The 22,163-nt window shown below is 33.7% G+C and overlaps 1 protein-coding gene across 1 annotated transcript in view; it reads right to left on the reverse strand.

Moving 5' to 3' along the window:
• The window catches only part of RYR3 (ryanodine receptor 3), a 269,121-nt gene that overhangs the window by 76,841 nt on the left and 170,117 nt on the right, over nucleotides 1–22,163 (reverse strand). The window contains 15 exon segments of the mRNA XM_009320984.1: nucleotides 340–389; nucleotides 2,648–2,769; nucleotides 3,604–3,671; nucleotides 3,963–4,078; nucleotides 7,679–7,802; nucleotides 7,972–8,047; nucleotides 8,490–8,552; nucleotides 10,164–10,313; nucleotides 11,744–11,833; nucleotides 13,236–13,314; nucleotides 14,287–14,450; nucleotides 16,835–16,975; nucleotides 18,427–18,517; nucleotides 19,824–20,044; nucleotides 20,720–20,889. Of these exon segments, the coding sequence (XP_009319259.1) occupies nucleotides 340–389; nucleotides 2,648–2,769; nucleotides 3,604–3,671; nucleotides 3,963–4,078; nucleotides 7,679–7,802; nucleotides 7,972–8,047; nucleotides 8,490–8,552; nucleotides 10,164–10,313; nucleotides 11,744–11,833; nucleotides 13,236–13,314; nucleotides 14,287–14,450; nucleotides 16,835–16,975; nucleotides 18,427–18,517; nucleotides 19,824–20,044; nucleotides 20,720–20,889 (1,725 nt within the window).

Here is a 22,163-nt window from a genome sequence, read left to right on the forward strand (position 1 = left end):
AATTATTCTATTGGATTCAACAGCTGGATGACAGAAAACAAAACAATTAGTGTAAGATGACTTTTGAAAAGCTAAAAGTAACTGCAAAGGCATGAGATTTTTTTAAAGGAGTCTGAAAATCCTGGAAGCTGCTGTTTCTTCCTGCTCCAACACTTTACATATTCTATTAACTGCTAGCTTCAGAGCCATGTTCAATGCACTCACTAATTGTACTGGAAGTTTATGCATAATTTTATAGAATTTTGCCTATAGCTTGTGAAAAGCTTCAGGTAAGAGAGCAGCAATGGTTACACATTCTTTATATTTTTAACTTTATCAAGATCTTTCTTAACAACTTACCAAAAAGTGAGATCCTATGTCTAACAAGAGCAGCTAGTTTGCAGAACAGGCTAAAGCAGAAAAGAACAGAAAGAGCAAGACAAGACACGACACGACAAAGATTAAAGATTTATTTAGAATATGAGGTAAAGATAGTAGGAATATGAAAAAGAAAACACAACGTAGTTCCTGGAAAGTGTATTTTGAATCATACATGATGATAACAGTCAGTCAAATAACTGCATTAAGCAGAATAACTTTTTGAAGCTTCTGAATGATCTCATTTTATAAGCTTCACTACTTCAGAGATAACTTGAAACGTGAAACTTTCTTTTGATTACAGTGGTTTCCAACAACTGCATATTATATGGTTGAGTCATTCTTTATGGCTATTATTTCTGAATAAGAATTTTTTTTGTAAGAACAAGAAAATCTGAGTAACATTTTAGAGTTTTACTTGGCATTCTGCAGGAAACGAACGTTACAAATCTTCATACTATTTAAAACAATTTGTGAAGATATCCTTTGTAAATAAATAAATCTGTGTTTAGCCACTGCTGATGATAAGATGAATCCTGAAATATATACAGACTAGAAGAGCTTCTGGTGAGTATGTCAGAAACTTGCATATCTAACCTATCTGTCAAAATAAGAGGGTAATTAGGAGAAAGGAAAAATCACCAACTCTAAAGATTAAAGGGGCTACTTTAACTTCTAAAAACAAAGACAGCTAGGCAGACTTGTTTATCATATGTGCATACTTTACAAATGGAATTAGGATGTAACAAAATGAAGCAAATATACCTTAGAAATTGGTATGGTCTCTTACTAACAACAGATTGTCATTGTTATCTTCACAATAGTATGGAAATACCATACTTCCAATAAGATGAAAATAACTGATAATCACTTTTCTCAATGAGGAATGGACAAAGAATTATAAGATATTTCTGAATTTATAATAGCAGATATGCAGGCTAGACATCTAACTTCATTCATGTGCCTTTGTAAAGGTGTTTTGTACAACGCCAGTAAGCATCTTTCTAGCTTTATTAAACTGACCTGACTGACTTCAGGGAAGTAATAGGAGTTTTCAGAGACGAAGCATGAAATTGAAATGAAATGAAATGAAACTTCCATCCTCCTGAACTGGAGCTGACTTTCTCAGCTGCTGGAGGACTATCTTGCGCATTTGTATATAATATATCTGAAAGCTCAGTAAAGCAGAATCTTAGGGACTTAACACTCACTCTTACGGGCAACTGCTATATAAGGACTACCACCCACCTAGAAGATGGAAACAAAAGGGTAGTAATAATTTAGAGAAATACAAAAATACGTTGGAAGAAAAACTGAAGAATGGAATCTAGGAAGTTCTGTGCTAGGTCTGATCTTATGTAACAATGAGTAAGTAACTTTTACTTTCAAATTTTATATCTACTCTTCCGTTGGAAAAAGTAGTCAACTCTGGTCAACATAGTGAAGAAAAGCAAAAGAAATTTGAGAAACTGAGAGTTAAAGTAAAAAAGCATGAGAGTGAAATACAGTTTGAAAGATTATGATACAAAATTTCCCGAATAAAATAACTGGCAACACACCTTTAATGGGGAGAAAAAAACTGGCAACAAAAATATTAGATGACAGTCATCATTAAAAACAGATTAAATATTAATTTTTAACTGTTAATTGCAGAAAAATGAAATTCATATTTTTGTAAAGGCAACACATTATAAATTAAAAGGCAACTGTCTCTTTTTAATTAAGTTTTCTAGAATAACTTTGAGTCGAATGGCTGATTCCAACCAAATCTGAAACAGTACAGACATCTAAAAATTATTAAATTTTAGCAATTTTGGGGGGGGGGGGCATAAGTAATTTTGTACAGAAGCGAAAATCCATAGTTACCTCTGAAAAGCTGTATCATGGTATTTTCACATTTTTTGCTATCTGAAAATTTAAATGTGAGACCATTTAAATGACCCAAGAGTGGGATAAGCTTCAACCAGAAACTGCCATCCACAATGAAACACAAACCCATCAGAAACTAAGTTTTATTAGTTCCACTGCTCGCAGAATCATTTATTAATGTTTTTTATGTTATCATCCACAATTATATATTATAATGTATATAACTAGCATATATACTTAATTCTTTAATTATATATTAAAGAACACTAAAATGAGGAATTCACTGCCATTCTGATACAGAATGAACTATTCACTTTCTCTCTGAGGAAACTGAGCTTTTGAACTATCCTCTTTAATCTAAGAAGAGACCTTTAATTATCTATATAGAACCCTCCTGTGTATATCTTAATTTTCTACTTACCTTGCTACCATTTCCTTTTCCTTATTTGATGCATATCCACTGCTACTGAGTGTTTTTGTTGGAGAAGACAGGAAGTAGAGGCAGTGATTTGTAAAGTACTGATCAACTAATGGTAAAAGAACCTAAGAAATACAGATACAAAATGTATTTTTCACAGAGCACAACGGTAAATGTAGCAACAATGCTCTGATTGGTCAAAGTTCATTCAAAGAATTTTAGAAGTTGTGTAACAGTTATATTTTCTCATTTCAGACACAAAGTCATATAAATTAAAATCTTAAGTCTTACAATTTTACTTAAAAGTTACATAAATAATAACAGAGTTACACAGATCTATCTATTTTGGATCTAATATTGCAAGCTTACTCTTCTCACATTCAACAGGGATAAATATCACTGAACTAAGAGGACCCTTCCTCTCCACTATTTACATAACTGTCCAGTACAGATATGAAGGGAGAGGTTGGGTTTTTTTTTAAGGCCCTAAATTAAATCCTAAATGTTCCTTACTTCAAATCTGATTATTGACAACATTTTTCTTATTAGGTACACAAATGTGTACAATTACTATTCATAGGAATACTTCTTCCTGTTAATTAAATGATACTGTGCACTTCAGTGATACACCGAGGCAAAAATTTTCAGAAATAATTTATATGTTCAGTGACAGTATTTAATTTCATGTAATAAATAAGCTGCCTTTTAATTTCTATGTTCCCTCTCATGTAGGAGCAGGTATATTGAAATATTTTGAAATATCTGAATCCCACAAACATATTGAAATATTTTTGAAGATATTTTGAAATATTTGTTAACAACATTTAATTGATTACTTACCATGAAGAAAATGGGAAAGATATATTTCTATTACCTGAAAAGCAGTCTAACATAACAAATTTCTATGTTCTGTGTAATGGAATGTATATGTACATTACTTGAAATACTAAATCACTCACTTTGGCAAAGAATTTTATTTCTTGGTCATGTGGAGATTTTTCAGTTTTTCCACTGGTTACAATGGCTTCTGCAAGGATACAATCAAGGCAGACATGAATACTAAGCTGTCTAATAATAAATAACACAATAGCTCTTTGATATAGCCTTGCAAACTTAGTTTTGCTGAAATACAAATAAAACAGCAGAAACAGTTTAGCTAGTTACAGATTTCCAAGAATTCAATCTTGCAAATTAAAAGACAGAATTTAAGTTTCTTAAATGCAATAAAAATAGTGGTCACTATAAATTTAAACATATCAATCCAAATATTTAAATATCAACAATTTTAATTATTTTCAAAATAAAATCTGCAGCTTACCCAAATGTGCAATAAACTCTTGAGCAGAATCAACATATTTTAAAATTTTCTTCAGAAACTTAAAGGCAAACCTCTTTTCCATGGATGAAGCATCCAACTCCATGTCATTCAGACCCCTGTTTTAGAAAGCATTAAGATAAATAGCATTGATGATGACAGTAATACAAATGATGACATATGAAACATTCTATTCCTTATTATCTTTTAATTATGGTAAGTTTTCATAAGAAGGAGAAAATGACCTTCCATAGCAACTCTTAGTTATCAACTACATAGCAAGAAATGTTAAAATCAGTTCATGTTTCTCTAAGAGGTATAATAGCTTTGGATTAAAGTGTCAAAAATACACGTATTTTAGGATAAGAACTTCAGAGAGCTATATTAATGCACAAATGAAGTACATTTGAATCTAACAAAGCAATGCATTGGCCACTCAATTTCTACTGCTGGCAGATTAAAGTGCCAAATGTTTAGGAAGTCAGCAACTACAGCTTTACAAAATCAGTCTAAGTACTACACTTAATTTCATTATTCACTATTAAACTTCATTTTTGTCCTTGAATTTTATGAAAGACTGAAGTAAAAATGACTTAAGCTACTAAATGAAAACCTAAATGCAAGTAACAAACTACTGTACTATTCAAAGTATTTGAAAAATTTCAACAGTATGCAATACTTTTTAGAAAGGCATGTATTATTTTTTTTTGAGATAAATTCATGACCTAAATGATTGCTGCATGCAAGATATAAAAGAGGAATAAAAATATGAGTGGTTGGCTATGCCTAGATTTAAAATATTAGATTTTATTTTAGCTACAAATGAAACCTACCTCACTGAAATTCTAAAATTCTTTAGGATCACAGAAAAATTTAGGTTGGAAGGAACCTCTGAAAGTCAGCTGATCCAAGTCTCATCTCAAAGCAAAGCCAAATCCAAAGTTAGATCAGGTTGCTCAGGACCTTGTCCAATAATGTACTGAGTATCTTCAAGGATTGAAATCTCATAATGACTCTGGAGAGCCTACTATAATGTTTGACCACCCTCACTGTGAAAAAATAAGGGTGAAATATTTTCATATATCTAACGGGAATTTCCCTTGTAACAACTTGTTACTTTTGAGGAGATAGTGTTTGACCTCATCATCTCTGTAACCTTGCATTAAGTAGTTGAGGACAGTAGTAAAACCCCATTGTAGCTTTCTGTTTTAATACTGAAAAAATCTAGCCTCTCCTCAGAGCCTCTCCTGGCACGACATGCATCCCAATCCCTGAAGCATCTTGGTGGCCCTGCACTTGATTAATTCTTTTGTCAATGTCTTCCTTAACACTGGTGAACCAAAAACTGGACAACATACTCCTGATACAGTCTCATGATAGCAAAATGGAAGGGGAAAAATATCACCTCCATCAACCTGTAGACTGCACTTACTAATACAGCCTAGTATGCAGTCAGCCTTCATCATCACAAGGACACACTCCTGATTCACGCTCAATTTGCAGAATTTGAAGTGCTTTTCTGCATAGATGTTGTCAGGTTCAATTTCCCTATTCCTGGTGTTATTCCATCCCAGCTATGAGGTGAATCCAAGGAAAAAAGTAATTCTGTGGGAGAAGGCTGATGTAGCAGAAATTTTAACAACAAAACCATCTAATACTAAAGTGTATGTTCTTGACCATGTCAGAACATGGGTAAGAGGTGAGGAACAGTTACAGTCTGGGGGAACAGAACCAGGGAACGAAGGAATGTGTTCCAGTCCCATTTTACACATAAACATAAAAGGAGTCTAGCCTCCCAACTTACAGTTTCATTTGAAAACAAAATAAAACAAAAAATTTTATTTGAAGAGTCCTAGTTTATATACTTTTATGACCTCCTATTAATTGATATATCACACGTGTAATCAAATGATTTGGTATGTCTTAACAGCTACGTATGGTTGACAGGCATCTCCTGCTGCCTTACTCTCACAGAGGATAATGAAACGAAGTATTTATCTGTATTTTCAGTGAAATCGCTGTAAATGTTCTCTTTTTGTGTTTATAGTAAGTCATGGTTGCTAAGAGATTACATGTACTTTCCTAAATATTGAAAGACATTGGTAGTTGTTAAATAACAAAGGCAACATCAAAAGAACTTGTAGAGGTTTAAAGATGCTTAACAAAATACCATGTTGTTTCTAACATATACTTGAGTAAGGCTGGAGAGATTTATCTGTATGTCATAAACACCCAAAAGTGCTTCAAAAGTGTTCTCAACAAAGAAAGAGGAGCAAAAAACAAAACAGAAGCAGATGGTATATGTGAAGTACACACACTGTGCCGCTTATATGTTTCCAATTATAAAGAATTTCCATGTTTTAATGATTAGTCCAATGTCTTTAAGAATGACATTCTAGAAATGTGATAATTGCAATCAGTACTTCAAAAGATTTTATATATACTTAAAGTACGCATATATTCATCTGAAGAAAAAAATGAGAAGAGGATAATCTTGATTCACTCTGATATAGACAATTACTGCAAACTCTTCGCCCATACGCTATAGTTTGACTTGTCCCATTAGTTAACACCGAAAACATTGTCTTCCTAACCCAAACAGCTGCAGCTGCAAAGAGATATTAATACTAATATTTGAGCAATTCCATTGGTGTTTCAAAGGACCATTCATTTGCAGAAACTTAACCTGTTTTTCTTATTCAATGGCTCTAAAGCAATTATGGAGGATATAAAAATGTTTGGTGGCATACCTACATTTTCGTTTCAGGCTGAGAGCCTACATATGTGGCAGGAGGGAATTTTTCTCTGTAGTGATGCAGAAATGTATATTTAGAGCTGGCTTCTAATATCTTAAGAAATGTTATTAATTGTTGAAGCCAACAAAGTTACCTTTTGCAGATTCTAATAATCAATTTGTATAAATTTCTGAGTGGATACTTTCACTAGAGATACAGACTTGAAAAGCAGAAATGAATGAAAACAAATAAGATCTGACTTCATGCATGTACAGAAAAATTTGTTCATGAATAGAGTTTAGTTTACAAAAATGCTTAATGCCAGCAAAATTTCAATTTCCTATGTGCTCTGGTGTTTCACATACAATAAAAGATGATAGTTATAGTACAGTAACTCACAATTCCATCATATAAAGCAAAAAATACAGCATAATAAGTTATTTTAATTTCATTGAGAGTGTAAGTCCCCACAGGCCAGCTTACTTCCAGACACAGCAATTCAAGTTAGAGTACAACTAATGAAGTCTGCGCTTCTGCATGAGCAGAAGTTAAGGATGAAATGCCCACAAAATAGCCACTTTGTCTTACTGCTTCACAGAACTCAAACCAAGATTTTTCTTAAAAACTGGATTAAAAAGCACTTTTACATAGATGTGTTTCAGTATCAGACCTCAGATTTATTTTCTCATGATCCTTACTGACACTGCTGGCTGCTAATTTAGAAGTTTTGAATCATCTGCTCGTTTAATTACACTATTGTTTCATTTTGTATTTACTGTGATCACGTACTTATTAAAAATGTTACCTGTCTACACTATTTCAGAAGGGTCTTTCTGAACTTAAAAATAACAAAGACTCTGATTTACAGAAGATATGCCAAATGGTAATTATGTTAATAAATAACAGGCTGCAGTGAGATAAAAGCAATCATTATGGTTTGTGCACTGAATGTAAGCAAGTATCTCAAAAACATCTGCAACTTACCGAGATATGATTATACCATTGACTTGAAGGAATTTAAACAGGTCTTGTGCCTTTTCACGGTCCCTTGCTTTCTCCTTGGCTGTCAATGTGTCGTAAGGTACCAATAAAGGATGACTACCTCCACCTTTAGTAAGTTGAAAGAACTGTAAGTTTGTCTACTGTAAGATTTATTTTGCTTCAAGTACAAAAAGGAACTATTCAATTTTGATTGTCTTACACTGCCTTCTTTCAGACTGTTTCTTCTCCCTCATTTTCCTTGTCTTTTTTGTGTGGTTCACAAGATTCTGGCTTACCTTTGCTTTCCAACTCCATTTTCTTCTTTTTGGCCCATATATTATGGTAGTTTTCTGCCATTACCTCAACCATTCCCTACATTACCATCACAAAAAACAAGATGCAAAATTAAAAGGTGACAATTAAAAATACTGTAATTCTACATAATTTTACTGTCTTGAGTAAAGTCTACACTCTTGTGGTAAAGAAACATTACAGTTAAATGCCATTTCTGTATTCAGCTGTTCTTTGAAGTCAGCACAGGCACAGGATACACATATATCACATGCTGTTTACAACCCCTTCCCTGGCTTCATGATAAATTTTTCTAGGAACTCAGGAAGCACCAATGGGATAAACAGTAGAAGTCTCTTCTTTAAACATGTAAATAGTATGGCATGCACCTTTCTACAACAGCATATCACAACCACAGTCACAAATACACTCATAAAACCTGACAAAATTCAACTCCTCAATAATAAAAACCCAAAGCTATTAATTCTTTTCAGCACAACATATGCAGAACACAAATACAAACCTGAAGCTCCCTAGAAAGCACCACATTAGAGAGATCAAGTGGTGCCGGGCTATACCCATTTCCCTGCGGGAAAAAAAGAGAAGTATTTTCTGATAAACTATTTTCGATAAAAGAATCAAATATTCAACTGCAACATCTCTGTTGTTGATCTGATTAGAGAAAAATCATTCACATTTTTAAACCTTCTTGTAGAAACTGTGTTCACCTTTTGTTTTGCAATGTGCTGAAGACACACAGGGTGATTAACAGAATACATCTGCTAATGTGGAAATAAGAAGGTTGCTGCAGATACTTAGATCTCTCTATTTGCAACAGATGGCAAGCTGCTAAGAACTATGCTTTTCAGCCTAAGAGAGGAGACCAGTCATGAGGCATACAAGATGTGCCTTCAAAACATGACAGAACAGTGTGGCAACAGCCTGACTAAACCATATACTAAAGACAAGACATCACAACAAAAAATTAAAATAGATTATTGTCTCGTGGAATTTACAGACTAAGAAAAAGGAGGAGTGTGATATATTTATGCAGTCTTTAAATGTTTAAAGTGTGAAAGCTCCCGTGCAACAAACTTATTAGGCATATGTTAAATGTGAACGGTCACATATAAATCAGTGATTTCAATCATGTACTGAAGTTAAACATGTGCTGAAATCCTCTACTCAATCATGTCTTTATTATGCAGCTTCTTGGGCAAGAAGGTCCAAATGCAGAACGCGTTCAACTGGCTGGAAGCAAAGATGCCAGTGACAGAAGGACTCCCTGTAAGGGAGTGAAGTTTGCTGAAGAGATAAGAAATACTGCAGTATTGTCCTGTAACAGAGTGCTCAAGGGCCACTTTTGGTAAGCAAAACTGGTGCTGGGGAATGAACCCAACACAGGGTTAAGGTGCCTGATGCTGATGCTCACAGGAACAGTGCTGGTGCAAATGTATATAAGGAATCAGCTTATGACACATATTTGCACGCTCCTTGCAGAACTGCTTATGGCAGTAGGACTCTGCCCAATGCATTGCTCATTAAATCTCACTATATTTAAGCACATACGTGTGTTTAATTCACCTCAAGGGGTACAATAAAAAATCCCCAACACTTGTCACAGTTTTAAACAGCTTTCCCTGCTCCAAGACACAGACATATTGAGCAGCAGTCTCAACATGCTATTACAAAAAACTACAAATGAAAAAAATAGTCTATATCACATCAAAATGCTAGGTACTATATAATTACCTGCAAATTTTGCCTGTAGATTTAACAAAAAGTATTAAATGTGCAATCTTATTTGTCAGTCATAATTATAATCTTGACAAAAGCCGCCTGTTTGACCAAAAAAGAAAATTACTAGATTTACTTATTATAAAATAAAAGGCTTTAAATACTCTGCCATGTGTTCTTTGAATGACTGTATGAAACCTCTCTTCAGGTCTTCTGAGAAAATGAATAGATATGGTCTCTGACAGCATTATCATCTTAAAAGTTCTTGTCTTTTTGCAATCTCCTCTTTAGTGTTACTGCACAGTTTTCATTATAGTGACATGACTTCCAATCTCAGAACTCTAACATTAAAAGGTTTTTTTCATTAAAAAGAATATAAAATTAACATAATTTTGTATAATTTCTTAGTAAATTAACAAACAAGCCTTTTGCTTTGTAAATTTAAGCAATTCTGCCTTACCTGGCTAGACTGAGATATGCTGCGGAGCTTTTCATTTTCACGCTGATGTATTATTGCCTCTCCTCCTTCCTTGGTCCTTTCTAGGCTCCATCCCATGGCCAGCATGGTTTTCAGTGATTCTCTGGCAGGCCAACGATAAATTTCCTTTTCCTTTGAAGAAAATAATGTAAAATTTCTCTGTATTTAGCAAGTAGCAAAAACTCAATAACAATACTCTGTCCTTCTTTATAAATAGCCACATGCCACAAAAGTAAACAGAATTTGTATATTATGTCTGAAGACACAATATAGTTCTTTCTACATGAGAAAGAAGCTTTAAAATACAAATTTTTTTGTTTTATTCTTAGTGGCATTTATTGCTGGGATATGTGTTACAAACTAACAGCACTCAAGTGAGCTCTGGAGCAATAAAGTAGTTTGTATCTGGAAACTTATTCATTGAATCCTCCAGCCCAAAATAACAAAAAATTGATGGCACTACAAGTGTAATGGAATTAGTTAGGCAAGTATGTACATTTGAACGCATCAGCACATGAGGCCTTTTTTTAGTCTTCCTATATTTATATCCATTCACGGATAGAGAACATTACTGATCTATACACCTCTTCATATAAATACAGCCATCAATAAGAAATTAGGGAACAGCCTGTATTCCAACACTTCTTTGAAAAGTAAAGGTGTTATAGAAAATCCGAAAAGTTGTGGCAAAGAAAATTCTGAGTATGTCATATTAAAACTTCTCAAATCAACCTAATAAAAGTGTTTCAGTTCTTACCATAAATAAGAATTTTTATGACAGTTACTTAACATGACAGTTTTTACGGAAAGACCTGATTTTTAGGTTCAAAAGTTCTAATCTGAGACAATTCAGAAAATTCTCTCTGAACTGCTTTAATAACAACTCAACCAACAATTCTTCAGCTCCTCTCCGAAGATTTCAAAGCAATTTACAAACCTTGGGAAATTAAACATTTTGAATCCCTCTTGGTTTTTGTCATCTCCATTTTCTGAACAGGAAAAGTGTGGTAAAGAGGGACAAATGTAATTGATTTATTTGAGTCGCCTACTGAATCATTGCAAAAATATGTAACAGAATTCAAATTCAGTTCACTGTTCTGACAACTAGAAGATATTCACGCCTAGTCAAGAAATTCAAATAAAAAATGCATTCAAAATAGTTTCAATGTTTCCCCATTTTCAGCTGAAGCATCTCCTACGTTTTCTTTAAGTTTTTCTACCATCTTTCTTGAAGACAAAATTGCCTTCAGATATGTTAAATTACACTTTCATCTAAAACCCATGAGTTGCTGCCAGTCATTCCTCATCCATGAAGGCCTAAAAACCCTGTGTTATTGATACTTTGAATACAAATTGGCCTAGGCCTATGAAGACTGCCTAACGGAAGCAAATTATACAAGACAGTGTAAGATTAACTAAACAACCACTTTAGCATATAGATGTTGCTGTTCTTAACTGTAAGAATTCTAGTTTGTCTCTCTTCCTTTTATAGCATATATTTGAAATGGATTTTAAGAAGTACACAAATCAATCTACTTTGCAGCCGAAATTTCCTCCATTACCTTCTCAGTTAAAGTTTTGAAAGGTCTTATTAATGGGTGAGTCTTCATATTTTCATCCAGTGAAACACCATATTTCCATCCGCTATTAGTCTGAAAAAAATAAATATACTGAAATAAGATGAGAACAACATAGATGAGTAACAGCAAACTGGCCAGTTTAGTTTGTCATATTGAACTGCTAATCTACTCCAATAGCTACTCAGTACCAAAGAAATTTCTGTTAAATCCTTCTGTGGATACACCGGAACAAAACATGGCCCAGACAGATTAGATGCTATCTGTGAGTAGTAAGTCTCATGCAACCAGCTCTGAGCCTAATATACATTGGCCCCTTTCAAACAGACTCATGCATTAAGACGGTACTGGCTAAGGTAAAAAAAGTGTCTCTTATTCTCTGGGAGGCTAAAGTCAGCAACGCAGAGAAGAAAATGTAATGCTAGCAGATCAGGCACTAAAGAACGTAACTTTAATGAATCCTTTACCTTAAACAATATTTATTAAACTGAAATTTATGGTTTGAGATTAATGTGTGTATATTTACATAGCCATATATATGTACACCTTTCTCTATAAATTTGCATACATAGCGCCACACAACAGAATTGTTATTTCTATATAACTCCTCTATAAAATTGTTATTGATTTGTTATTAATTATTATAATAAATTACTTAACCCCACCTCTGTATTTTTCCTTGAATGAAAGAGGTTTAAAATTCATACTTGGGTTGAATGTGTTACTCGTATCCAAACACTTCCAACACAGTTTTCAAAAACTGCAACAACTCCATCAAACTTCATTTTGCTCACATTTAACTCTAGAAGTTGTATTTATTAACATTAAAATCTATTTGCAAAATGTAACACTAAAAAGGTCTTTATAAAATATTTGACTGCAACATTAAAAAAGATATAAAAAATCACTCAGTATATATTGTCTTGTCTTATAGTTATTTTGAAGTAGTGAAACAGAAACACAACACACTGACAGAGCCCTTGGAAAATTATAGAGGAAATACATAACAGAGTTCTTAAAGCTAAAATGAAAGAAAAGCTATAACTACATTTTCTGAAATAAAAAAAAAGGACATTAGACTTCACAGGTACTCTCTTAGATCACAGAGCTGCTGCAGTAAAATTGAATCTTTGTGAATCCCAGTCAAAAAACATCATTACCAGGCAAAGTGAAGCTATGATCTATATATTTTTACTTAAAAGAAAAAACAAAACCCAAATCAAACCAAGTGCCCCTTTGTCATTCCCCTCAAATCTTTGTCCTAATAAATTCTGGCTACTTTGAAAGAGTGACAAAATTCAATGCAGTTTCCTGAGCAAAAGATTTCTTCCACATAACCCTAAAGAAATATGCAGACATTAATGCACTCCAAACAAGGGCCTATCAGTTAAACTGTCCAGTTTTTCTTTCAATATTCACCCCAGGTATTATTTACTAGTCCTTTTCTGACAGTTGCCAGTCTTAAAATAATTCCTACCTTATCAAAGGCCCATTTATCATGGGAATGTTCAGCATACTTGCTGACAATATATTCCAACTTTTCAGGAAGTACAAGGCTGTAAACAAAGGGGAGTACAGTCATTCAATCATAAGTTACTGCAGTCTGATTTATGAAAAAAATGTCAGTATAATACAGCACTAATCAAAATGCTTCACCTCCAGATGAAGACAAGACAAATATTTGGCTTTGCAATTCCATTTTCTTTAGAAGAAATGCCACAAAACAAAGCAGAGCTATAATAGCATTTAGAGGGAATCTTCAAATACATAACAGTTGCACTTATTAGCAACTGAAATCACAAGAAAAAAACCCTGCTTCACCATAACCTACAGGTATTTTTCTTGGTAATTTTTAATATAGGATAATATCAGTATGGATGTTTCACATTGCATAATGATGGAGGGCAAAGACTTTAATAGCAAGAATCAACTAGTGATCCTCAGTTCTTGCATATAAAAGTATTAGAAATCTGTATTTTAAAAGCACAAGATTACTAGGAAGGCCATGTCTCTATTAAATCATCACATATGATCTGCTTGTTTTGCCGTATCAGGTTATTGCAGATCAATTCTCAAAACTAAGTGAAGATTTTAGAAAAATCAGGCAATAGGCCAATTGAATCACTTACCAGATTTTGAAGATCTTGTATCATTTGTCATAAGCACACTCTAAATAATGACAGTATCAAACGTATTATAGGTGTATATATCCCAAACATTTGAACTATTAGGTAATAGGGTACATAGTAAAAATGGAATTTACTATGTACTCTGCAGATATAATGCAGAAATATTTAACATCTGTACAGTGCTGAGAAGAATATGTTTTATATCTGGTAAACAGGATATATTGCAGTGAAGTATTTGGCAGGAGGAAGCAAAAATCCCTACACTCCTTCTGAAAAGTACTAATATCATTAAAAAGTTAGTCACCAGCCAACTCTCCCTACAGAGGAGAAAAGTATGTTAATAAGGAATAGTATAAAAATATTTAAAGAAAGGAAATCACTATGATTTATATGACTCACTTTGCTGTGCTGACAGGTTTGGGATCAAAATTTCCTTCTGGATCCACTGAAGTCTGCTTTTCCAAAGTTGACCTAATTCGTGTATCTAAATAATCAGGGGGCAAGGCACCAGCTATAGCACTTAGACAAGGCAAAGCCATTCGAAAGAGCTCTGGATCATACTTCTGCAGGAGAGATAGGAACTGGTTGGAAAATCCAATAGAAAAACATGCAAAATGTTAGTGAAAACCAAGCAGCCATATGTACAAATATTAGAAGATGCAAATGAACAGTAAAGCACATTTAAAAGTTAAGCATAGAGCAAAATTATTGCTGCATGACATCTGTTTTTCTTGATATCAACTTGACACTTTTTTAAGACTATTCAAATTAACATGAGTATTCTGACACTTGTATAAGTATATACAATACAAGTATGACTCTTAAGCTTTCTTTGGGCTGTTAGGGCCTATGTAGGAAGGGTCAAGGGTTGTTTGCCTAGTTATGGAAGTATGATCATCTACAAAATACTATCTTAGTTCTAAAATGACCAATTGCTATCTTAACTGCAGAAGCCATTGTCATTTCTCCCTCTTTTCCCCTAATCTATTTCAGTTTAAATCATGCTGATTAAAGGAAATTGTGTTTTACTGTAGCAAAGTCAGTTAATTATTTTTCAAAATTGTCCTGCTAAGAGGTGAACTAGCACATTTGCTCTTCTAAACAGTCATTTTAGCTCTGGAGAGAACACAGAAGTACTTGATATATAAAAATATAAGGTGGAATTACATTTGAAGAATTTATCCTTAGTAACTTGCCATGAAACATATTCAAGGTCAATTGTTACACACTAGATTATAAAAAACATGTGCTAGAGGAAGTTACAGCAGATCACTGTAGGCCAAGGTTCTCCTTCCAGCTCTCAAACAACATTCTTAGTATGCTTAGCGAAAAAATAAATAAATTTCTTCTCTATCTTTCAGATTCCCCATCTATAAAATGGGCATAATGATACAGCTTTAAAAGGCTTTAAGATCTACTGATGAACACTACAGTGCAAGAGTTTGATGTTGTTATAATTATTTAATAAAGTTTTACTCAGATAGCAGAGGAATCTTTTTGATGTTACAACACAGGTACTGATCAAGCATTTATAGGAAAAAAAAATTACACTGCAAAAATATTTCTCTTGCTTCATTATTAGAAATAGAAAGACTATATGCTTTTATAAATCTGAATGACCACTTTGTGTCAAGAAAATGCTGAAGAATGATTTTAAGGCCCATTGAAAATACTTGCTGATAAAATTATATGTTTATATCACAGAGAGCGGAATGCCTAAAACTTTGAGGCTTTAACTTCCACTAGTTTTGTTGCAACATTCTTTAGTGTGTATGGCACAAACAAAAGTAGTGAGATCACAGGGTAAATTGCTTCCACTAAACAGCTGGAAGCCATGAAAACACCAAACCTGTAAATATCTCAGTACAAAACAGAACAATGGAGAATACTGTAGCTCAGCAGATTTACACAACTGTCTTTTCATTGGACTAACAAACATTTACAGAAAAATGAAAATGCTATTATAGGGGGCCACCAATATTGGCAGAAACATATCTTCTTCATTTATCTGTAAAAAGCTAAAACACACTAATTGGAAACATTTCATTGTGTCAGGCCGTCCTGACACTCTTTGCACTTGTGACAGCAGTAAGAGAGACATAAATGTCACTAAAATCGAATACAAATAAGGCTTAAAAAGCCATTTTAGAATAATGCAGAGACCATGTTCATTTCCATACTATAAATCAGAATGCCTAGAGAAGGAATCATCTAAATCTATTGATTAGAACTGGAACATAAGTTCAGTGAGATGCAATGAAAAAATTCATTATTGTTCATAGTGAGAACTTGATTTTTGAGCCCAATCTAAGTACAAAAAGTATTTACTCAGTAGGGCATTTCTCCTATCATAAATGTAATTTTTTCTTACTCGGAGAAAAAATGAGTAAGTGAAAAAATCCCAAGATCACACTTTGGAACAAGAAAATGGAAAAATGTTAATTTCTAAGAATGTTGCATTGTATTTCTTAAGCTGGGCAATAACCAGAAAACTAACAAAATACAAGTGTATGTTTGAAAACAGACAATGTAAATTTACTGTGCATACACCAACAATCTGACAAGCATATACATACATTTCTTAAAATTAATTTTATGTCATTAAAAAGTATTTTTAAAAGTTTAATAGAGCTGGGATAGGAGAGGAGACAACATTGACTTTTTAGTGCAGCAAGCAATCTGCCTCATTACTAGTGTAAGGCTATATGGGTATATCAAGACAAAGATTTGACATTTCATTAGTTTGGAGAGAATCTTTCAAGATTCAACATTCAACTTTTCATTAGAAAGTTACTTCATTAAAAGCATTCATTGCCATATCTCCTATATTAGGTGAAAGAATTGTTAAAATAGGAACTTTCTGCACTTGGCATGGTAAATTATCATTGTAATGCTTTCATAGTCATCCCATACTGCAATTCACTGTAATGTGAATTGCAGTCATTACCTTATGAGACAAGGAATCAAATATTCCCCAGAAAAGTTTTTCAGTTAAATGTAATTCTTCTTCTGCTGCAATTCCATAGCTTCCCATTCCTGAAGGCAGACAATAGTATTTCCAGCACTGTTCATAGTGATTTGTCAGAAGCTAGATTTTCAAGAAAATAAAAATGCACATAAAACATTAGTATTTAACAAAATAACATACTGGTTAGTGAAGTCTGAATTGCCAGTATCTGTTTAAACAGCTACATGAGTATTATTATTTATTTCTGTCTCTTAATTTCTCATGGCTCATAAAAATGGTCTTTTTTTCTTCTTTTTCTTTTTGGGAGAGCAGTAAAGCCCATGCTGTGGAAGTATAAAGAGTTTATTATCCCCAACTGCTGCTAAGGGATTCTCAGTGATGACAATGAATAGCAAAATTACAAAATTTCAGGATTGTCACCATTTGAGTACAGATTAGCTCACAGGATAAAAATAGAGACAATGAAATGGGTATAAAACAGGACATGATAGATTCTGGTTAAAAGTTTTACAAATTCAAATTGATTTTACTTCTGTCATTTGTAGTTGATGGCCTCAGTATTACTCAAAACATTGCAAAAAACCACCTGCAGTACACCCCTTTAGCCATGCCTGCTCATCTCTGGAAAAACCTATGGAAAGAACTATTATACAGACAATCTGTAACATACCAGTTAAAGAGCTAGCATGTATGGTGCACTTTCCACATAATTTCAAATTTCTACTGATTTCTTCTTTAGAACTAAAAATTCCTACCCCATGAGAAATTCTAAAATTTCTTTTAGCATCAGACTAGAATCTTGACATTTTAATTTTTCCTGCAATGTTTTTTAGGAAGGGAAAATAATAATTAAAAAAACCCAAATCAAACACTCCCTCTTTGCCATACTTTTGCTCCAAAATTACTGATGCTCCAGAATATGTCTGTGAATCTGGCAGCTCTGCTTTAGACTATGACAGAATTTCAATTCTGCCATAAAAAGACCTGCAGACCTAAGATCAGGCCCTTTTACCCCAACAGGAACAGGAGGCAAACCCAACAGAAAAATTCTAAATAAATGTTATTTATCATCTCACAACTGTAATTCTCTATTAACAGAACAAGAAGATGGATAAGACTTCAGTTAAAGATTGCTCAAAACTAAAAGGTGAATTCTGTTCCCTGTATCCTATTCTCTGTTGACTTCACTCAAAATTTATTCCTGGACTATGCATCCTACCAAGAGTTATTATAGTTCATATAGCAGAAGAAGAAATATCAAGGTAATGCTAACATTTAATTTAATACTTTCAAATACTCTTTTGCTGAAGCAGTGAAAAAGTCAACAGTTTGCTGAACAAAATTGCATAAACAACTTACTATATACTGTTTGCATTAGGCAAGATTTCACAAAACCTTTAATCATTATATTCAGTTCGAAAGACTTTATAAAACAATAACATTATTTTCAATTCAGAAGTCATTTCACATTGCTTCACCCTGCCCCATTCTGTTTTTAAAAACATGATGGTGACAGATTATTGTGAAGTAAGTTTTATGCTGAATGCACGTATAGAAAGTAAAGCATTTACCTTGAGAGGCATTTTACAGTATTCAGTGAGTAGCGGCACATCAAAAACTAGCCTTCTCAACAGCTGTTGCAGCATAGAGGGACGTAAGTGGCTGTAATTTAAAAAAATATAAGTTCTTAGTAAAATTCATACAGTCCAGTGAAAATGAAATAAAAATTGAAATCAATCTGCATACTAAAATTCAAATCACTCATTAAAAGTATTTTGAAAAACCCATGGTAGGTGCTTAAGGAATCTCACTATGCCTCATCTACATATAGAAGAATATAACACAGAAAGATGTGCTACTTCTGGACTCTCAAGTGAATAGACAACATGTGTGATCGTGCCATATGACAGCAGAGGGAAGGGTGCTGGATTTTTTTCAGAATACACAGAGGGGATAATCTAAGCAAAAGAAACAGAAGATTATCCTAACAAAACAGTTTCTGATATGACACTAAAAAGGAACAAAACACTCCTAACTGAAACTGATCTGGGAAACACATCATGATTATTCCTGTAAGAAATAAATCTCCACTGGAAGACTGAATAAATTACCCAGCATTTCTTTTCTAGCTATTTAATTTCAGTGATCTATAGACTCAAAATCAATGTAAAAATGCTCCTTTCATATCTCCCCCTCAGTCATCACATTTTCAAGCTGAAGATTCCTGGCCTACTACACTGTTCCAAAGGAGTGAAATTATTTCTTATGTTAATCCCTCTTGTTAGGCTTTTCTGAATCTTTTCCATTTCTACTATCTCCTCTTTTTGACAGGGGTCCAGCTCTATGCACAAACTGAAAATGCATTACTAATTTCACAGTCCACTGCACAGACAAGTAGCACTACAGTTTATGACAAAGATCAAGAATTATGATTCCGTTGGCAAATCTACATTTCAATTCCTGATATAACTTCAGTGCTCAGTTCAGTTTTAGGATCAGTTTTAGGATTTGGAGAGTCGGGGTAGTTTTTCTTTTTCTTCTTCTTTTTTTTTTTTTTAAACTATGGCCAGGTTCTTCAAACAACAATCAAAAATACAAACACATTGATCCCTTAAATCCCCAACACATGCTCACTGTCAGACTTGCCAGACCATTTTTGGTAATTGCTGGGGTTTTGTTTTTACAAATAATCAGAATTCCTCCTGTATCACCATAAAGCTCATATCAACATGACAGCTTATATAATGCAGTACCCATAATGGAAAAATCAAATCTATTTTTCTCTTAGGAAAAAAAAAAATCCTATCATACACTCTGGTCATTTATTTCATGCAAGAATAAAATAATCTCAGTTCTACATTATGCACAAAGAATGTGCATAATATAATATAATTTAATAATTTAAGAAATTATTAAAATACATATAATGCACAAAAGAAATCAATTTGTACACAGGTATCATACATACTGGCAAATAGCAAGCAGGCATTCTTCAATAGTGTCTCTTTGTGCTTTTGTAAGGGAACGTCCCTTGGATAACCTATATATTGTGTGAAGCATGGAGTCAACCAGAGAGGCGTGATGCTCTGTTCCAGAAAAGAGGGGAGCACATCTTTTGAGTAATGGAAACACAGCTGAGCAAATATATCTATTTAGTGCGAGAGCTGCCTCTGTAGTACTTAGAGAAACCTGTATGAAGTAGTAAATGATTGTTAGTATCATATAGAATAAAGGTTACTAAATATGAAGTCTATAAAATGTAATAATGAAATACTCCTTAAGTCCCCTTAGAGGCTGGGTGCTAACATGATATTCCCACTATACACATGAGGACAAAAGCCATTTTTTTGAACTTGAGAAAATCCAAGTCATCTACTTATCTCCTATCTCTTACCCCACTGTACTCTGAACCAATAGGAGCAAAAAAGGAATATGCAGCTTCTTTCTTTAAACAGGTTAACAAAAACCATGAAGCATTCAGTAGCACTTTTCATCTCATTTAATTTCTTTATACCTACACATATATGAGTTTTCAGTGTAATTCTTGGAAGCACACATGAAATAAAAGTAATCCTTAGGTCTATTACAGTATATCCAATGTACTTACTGTATAATTAATGTAAGCCTGTATTAAAAGTTTTTAAACTACATTACACTGTTGTGTCATGAGGTGGTACCAAATGCTTATGATCAGACTTAAGCTCTGTAAATTAATAGTAACTGAATTATTACTGTTTGTGTTTATAGCGAGCCTACACTACCTTTTTCCCTTTTAAAAGTTGTTTTGACTTGAGTTCCGTTTCTTACACTTACAGAGCCACTATATCCAGCCACTGCATCTAAACTCCATAGCGAAATACTTACTGTATCCAAAGAGGCAGAGGCTCTTAAATCTGGTAAAAATCCAACTTCCAGTAGGTGAAGGAGGAAGCTTTGGTCCTTAATACCATAGACACGGTCCAAGAAGAGTACCATGGGTGCTTTATGATCAGGACAGAAATTTGCAGACATGTCTGGCTCATTTACTGTGCCATCTACACAAATATATAATGCAATTTTTAATAGTAGATAACTGATAAAACAAGAAATACCAAGACAATGAAAGACACTATAATTACATTTAATGTGTAAAATTACATGTTCAATGAAAATTACATTCTTGTTCAGTTTTCTTGTATGCTGAAAAAGAATACTAATTTTTTATTATTTCAAAACGCCTATTATTTTGTAATTTATTAATCTTTCACTCTTAAAATTTAAGAATGAACAGCAAAGTATTCTACCTGGTTTATTACTATTACGGAGGGTGTTTATACGGTAAATTTAAAGAAAAATACTACTGCAAATATTAAAAATATATAGTAATTGTGAAGTCAAAGAAGGTTAAGAATTTTAATTTTTGTCTCATGTAAACTAGACTAGAAAGAACATGGAATCCAAGGAGAAGACAATAATAACACAGAAGTTAACTGTGTATCAGATAAACCATCTCTGACTGTAAAGGGGAACAGACAATTCTTGTGAAACCAAAAGGACAAAAGAAGGAGGGGAAGGAGGATAAAGTTATTTTGCCCTAGAAGAAAATGACAGACTGGTACTTTATAGCCCATGAAACATGGAGAAACTAATGGTAAACATGGAGATCATATGCCATAAAAACCTCATCCTCTATTAAGTTTATGCTTTGTAGAAAATTTCAGTTTGTACGATTATCTTGGAAGTTATTTTGTGGAAATAAATCCACCCTGGATAACCACGTTTACCGCTTCTAGGAAAGAATCAACAGTCGCACAACAAGCAAGAACACCATCATCAATACACCTCTGCACTCTGAACTCCAATTTTGAATTATTTTTGAGTTCCAGAGTGAAGAGGGTGAAAACTCTAGAGTCTTCATTGACTTCCCTTTAACAGGTAGTGTTAAGAAGGCTGCTAGTTCCACTGACAAAAAATCAATTTCAACCTCAATGACAGGTAGGGATCCAGGTACAGATAGGGAGCTACACGGTTTGATGCAGAGAGAGCAGCAGGTCCATGCCATGCTCTGGGTTTAGGTTTTCTATGTGTACACACAGTACACAATGTTTGGCTCTTCAGAGAGTAGTCTCATTCCCCAGAGGTGAGAATGGATGAATCAGAGTGGTAAGAGAAACAGATAGGTCCTACAGCAACACAGCAGCATTGCCTCAAGTCCACAGTGGCAACCCTTGAGGTACTAAGGAGAACATAAGTCTTGAGGAGGGACCGTATCTACGTGGGAAGGAAGGATCTAATCTCTGAAGAGAAGAACCACTCCTCCACCCTATGT

Source organism: Pygoscelis adeliae, unplaced genomic scaffold (assembly GCF_000699105.1).
Source record: "Pygoscelis adeliae isolate BGI_AS28 unplaced genomic scaffold, ASM69910v1 Scaffold3, whole genome shotgun sequence".
Lineage (NCBI taxonomy): Eukaryota > Metazoa > Chordata > Aves > Sphenisciformes > Spheniscidae > Pygoscelis > Pygoscelis adeliae.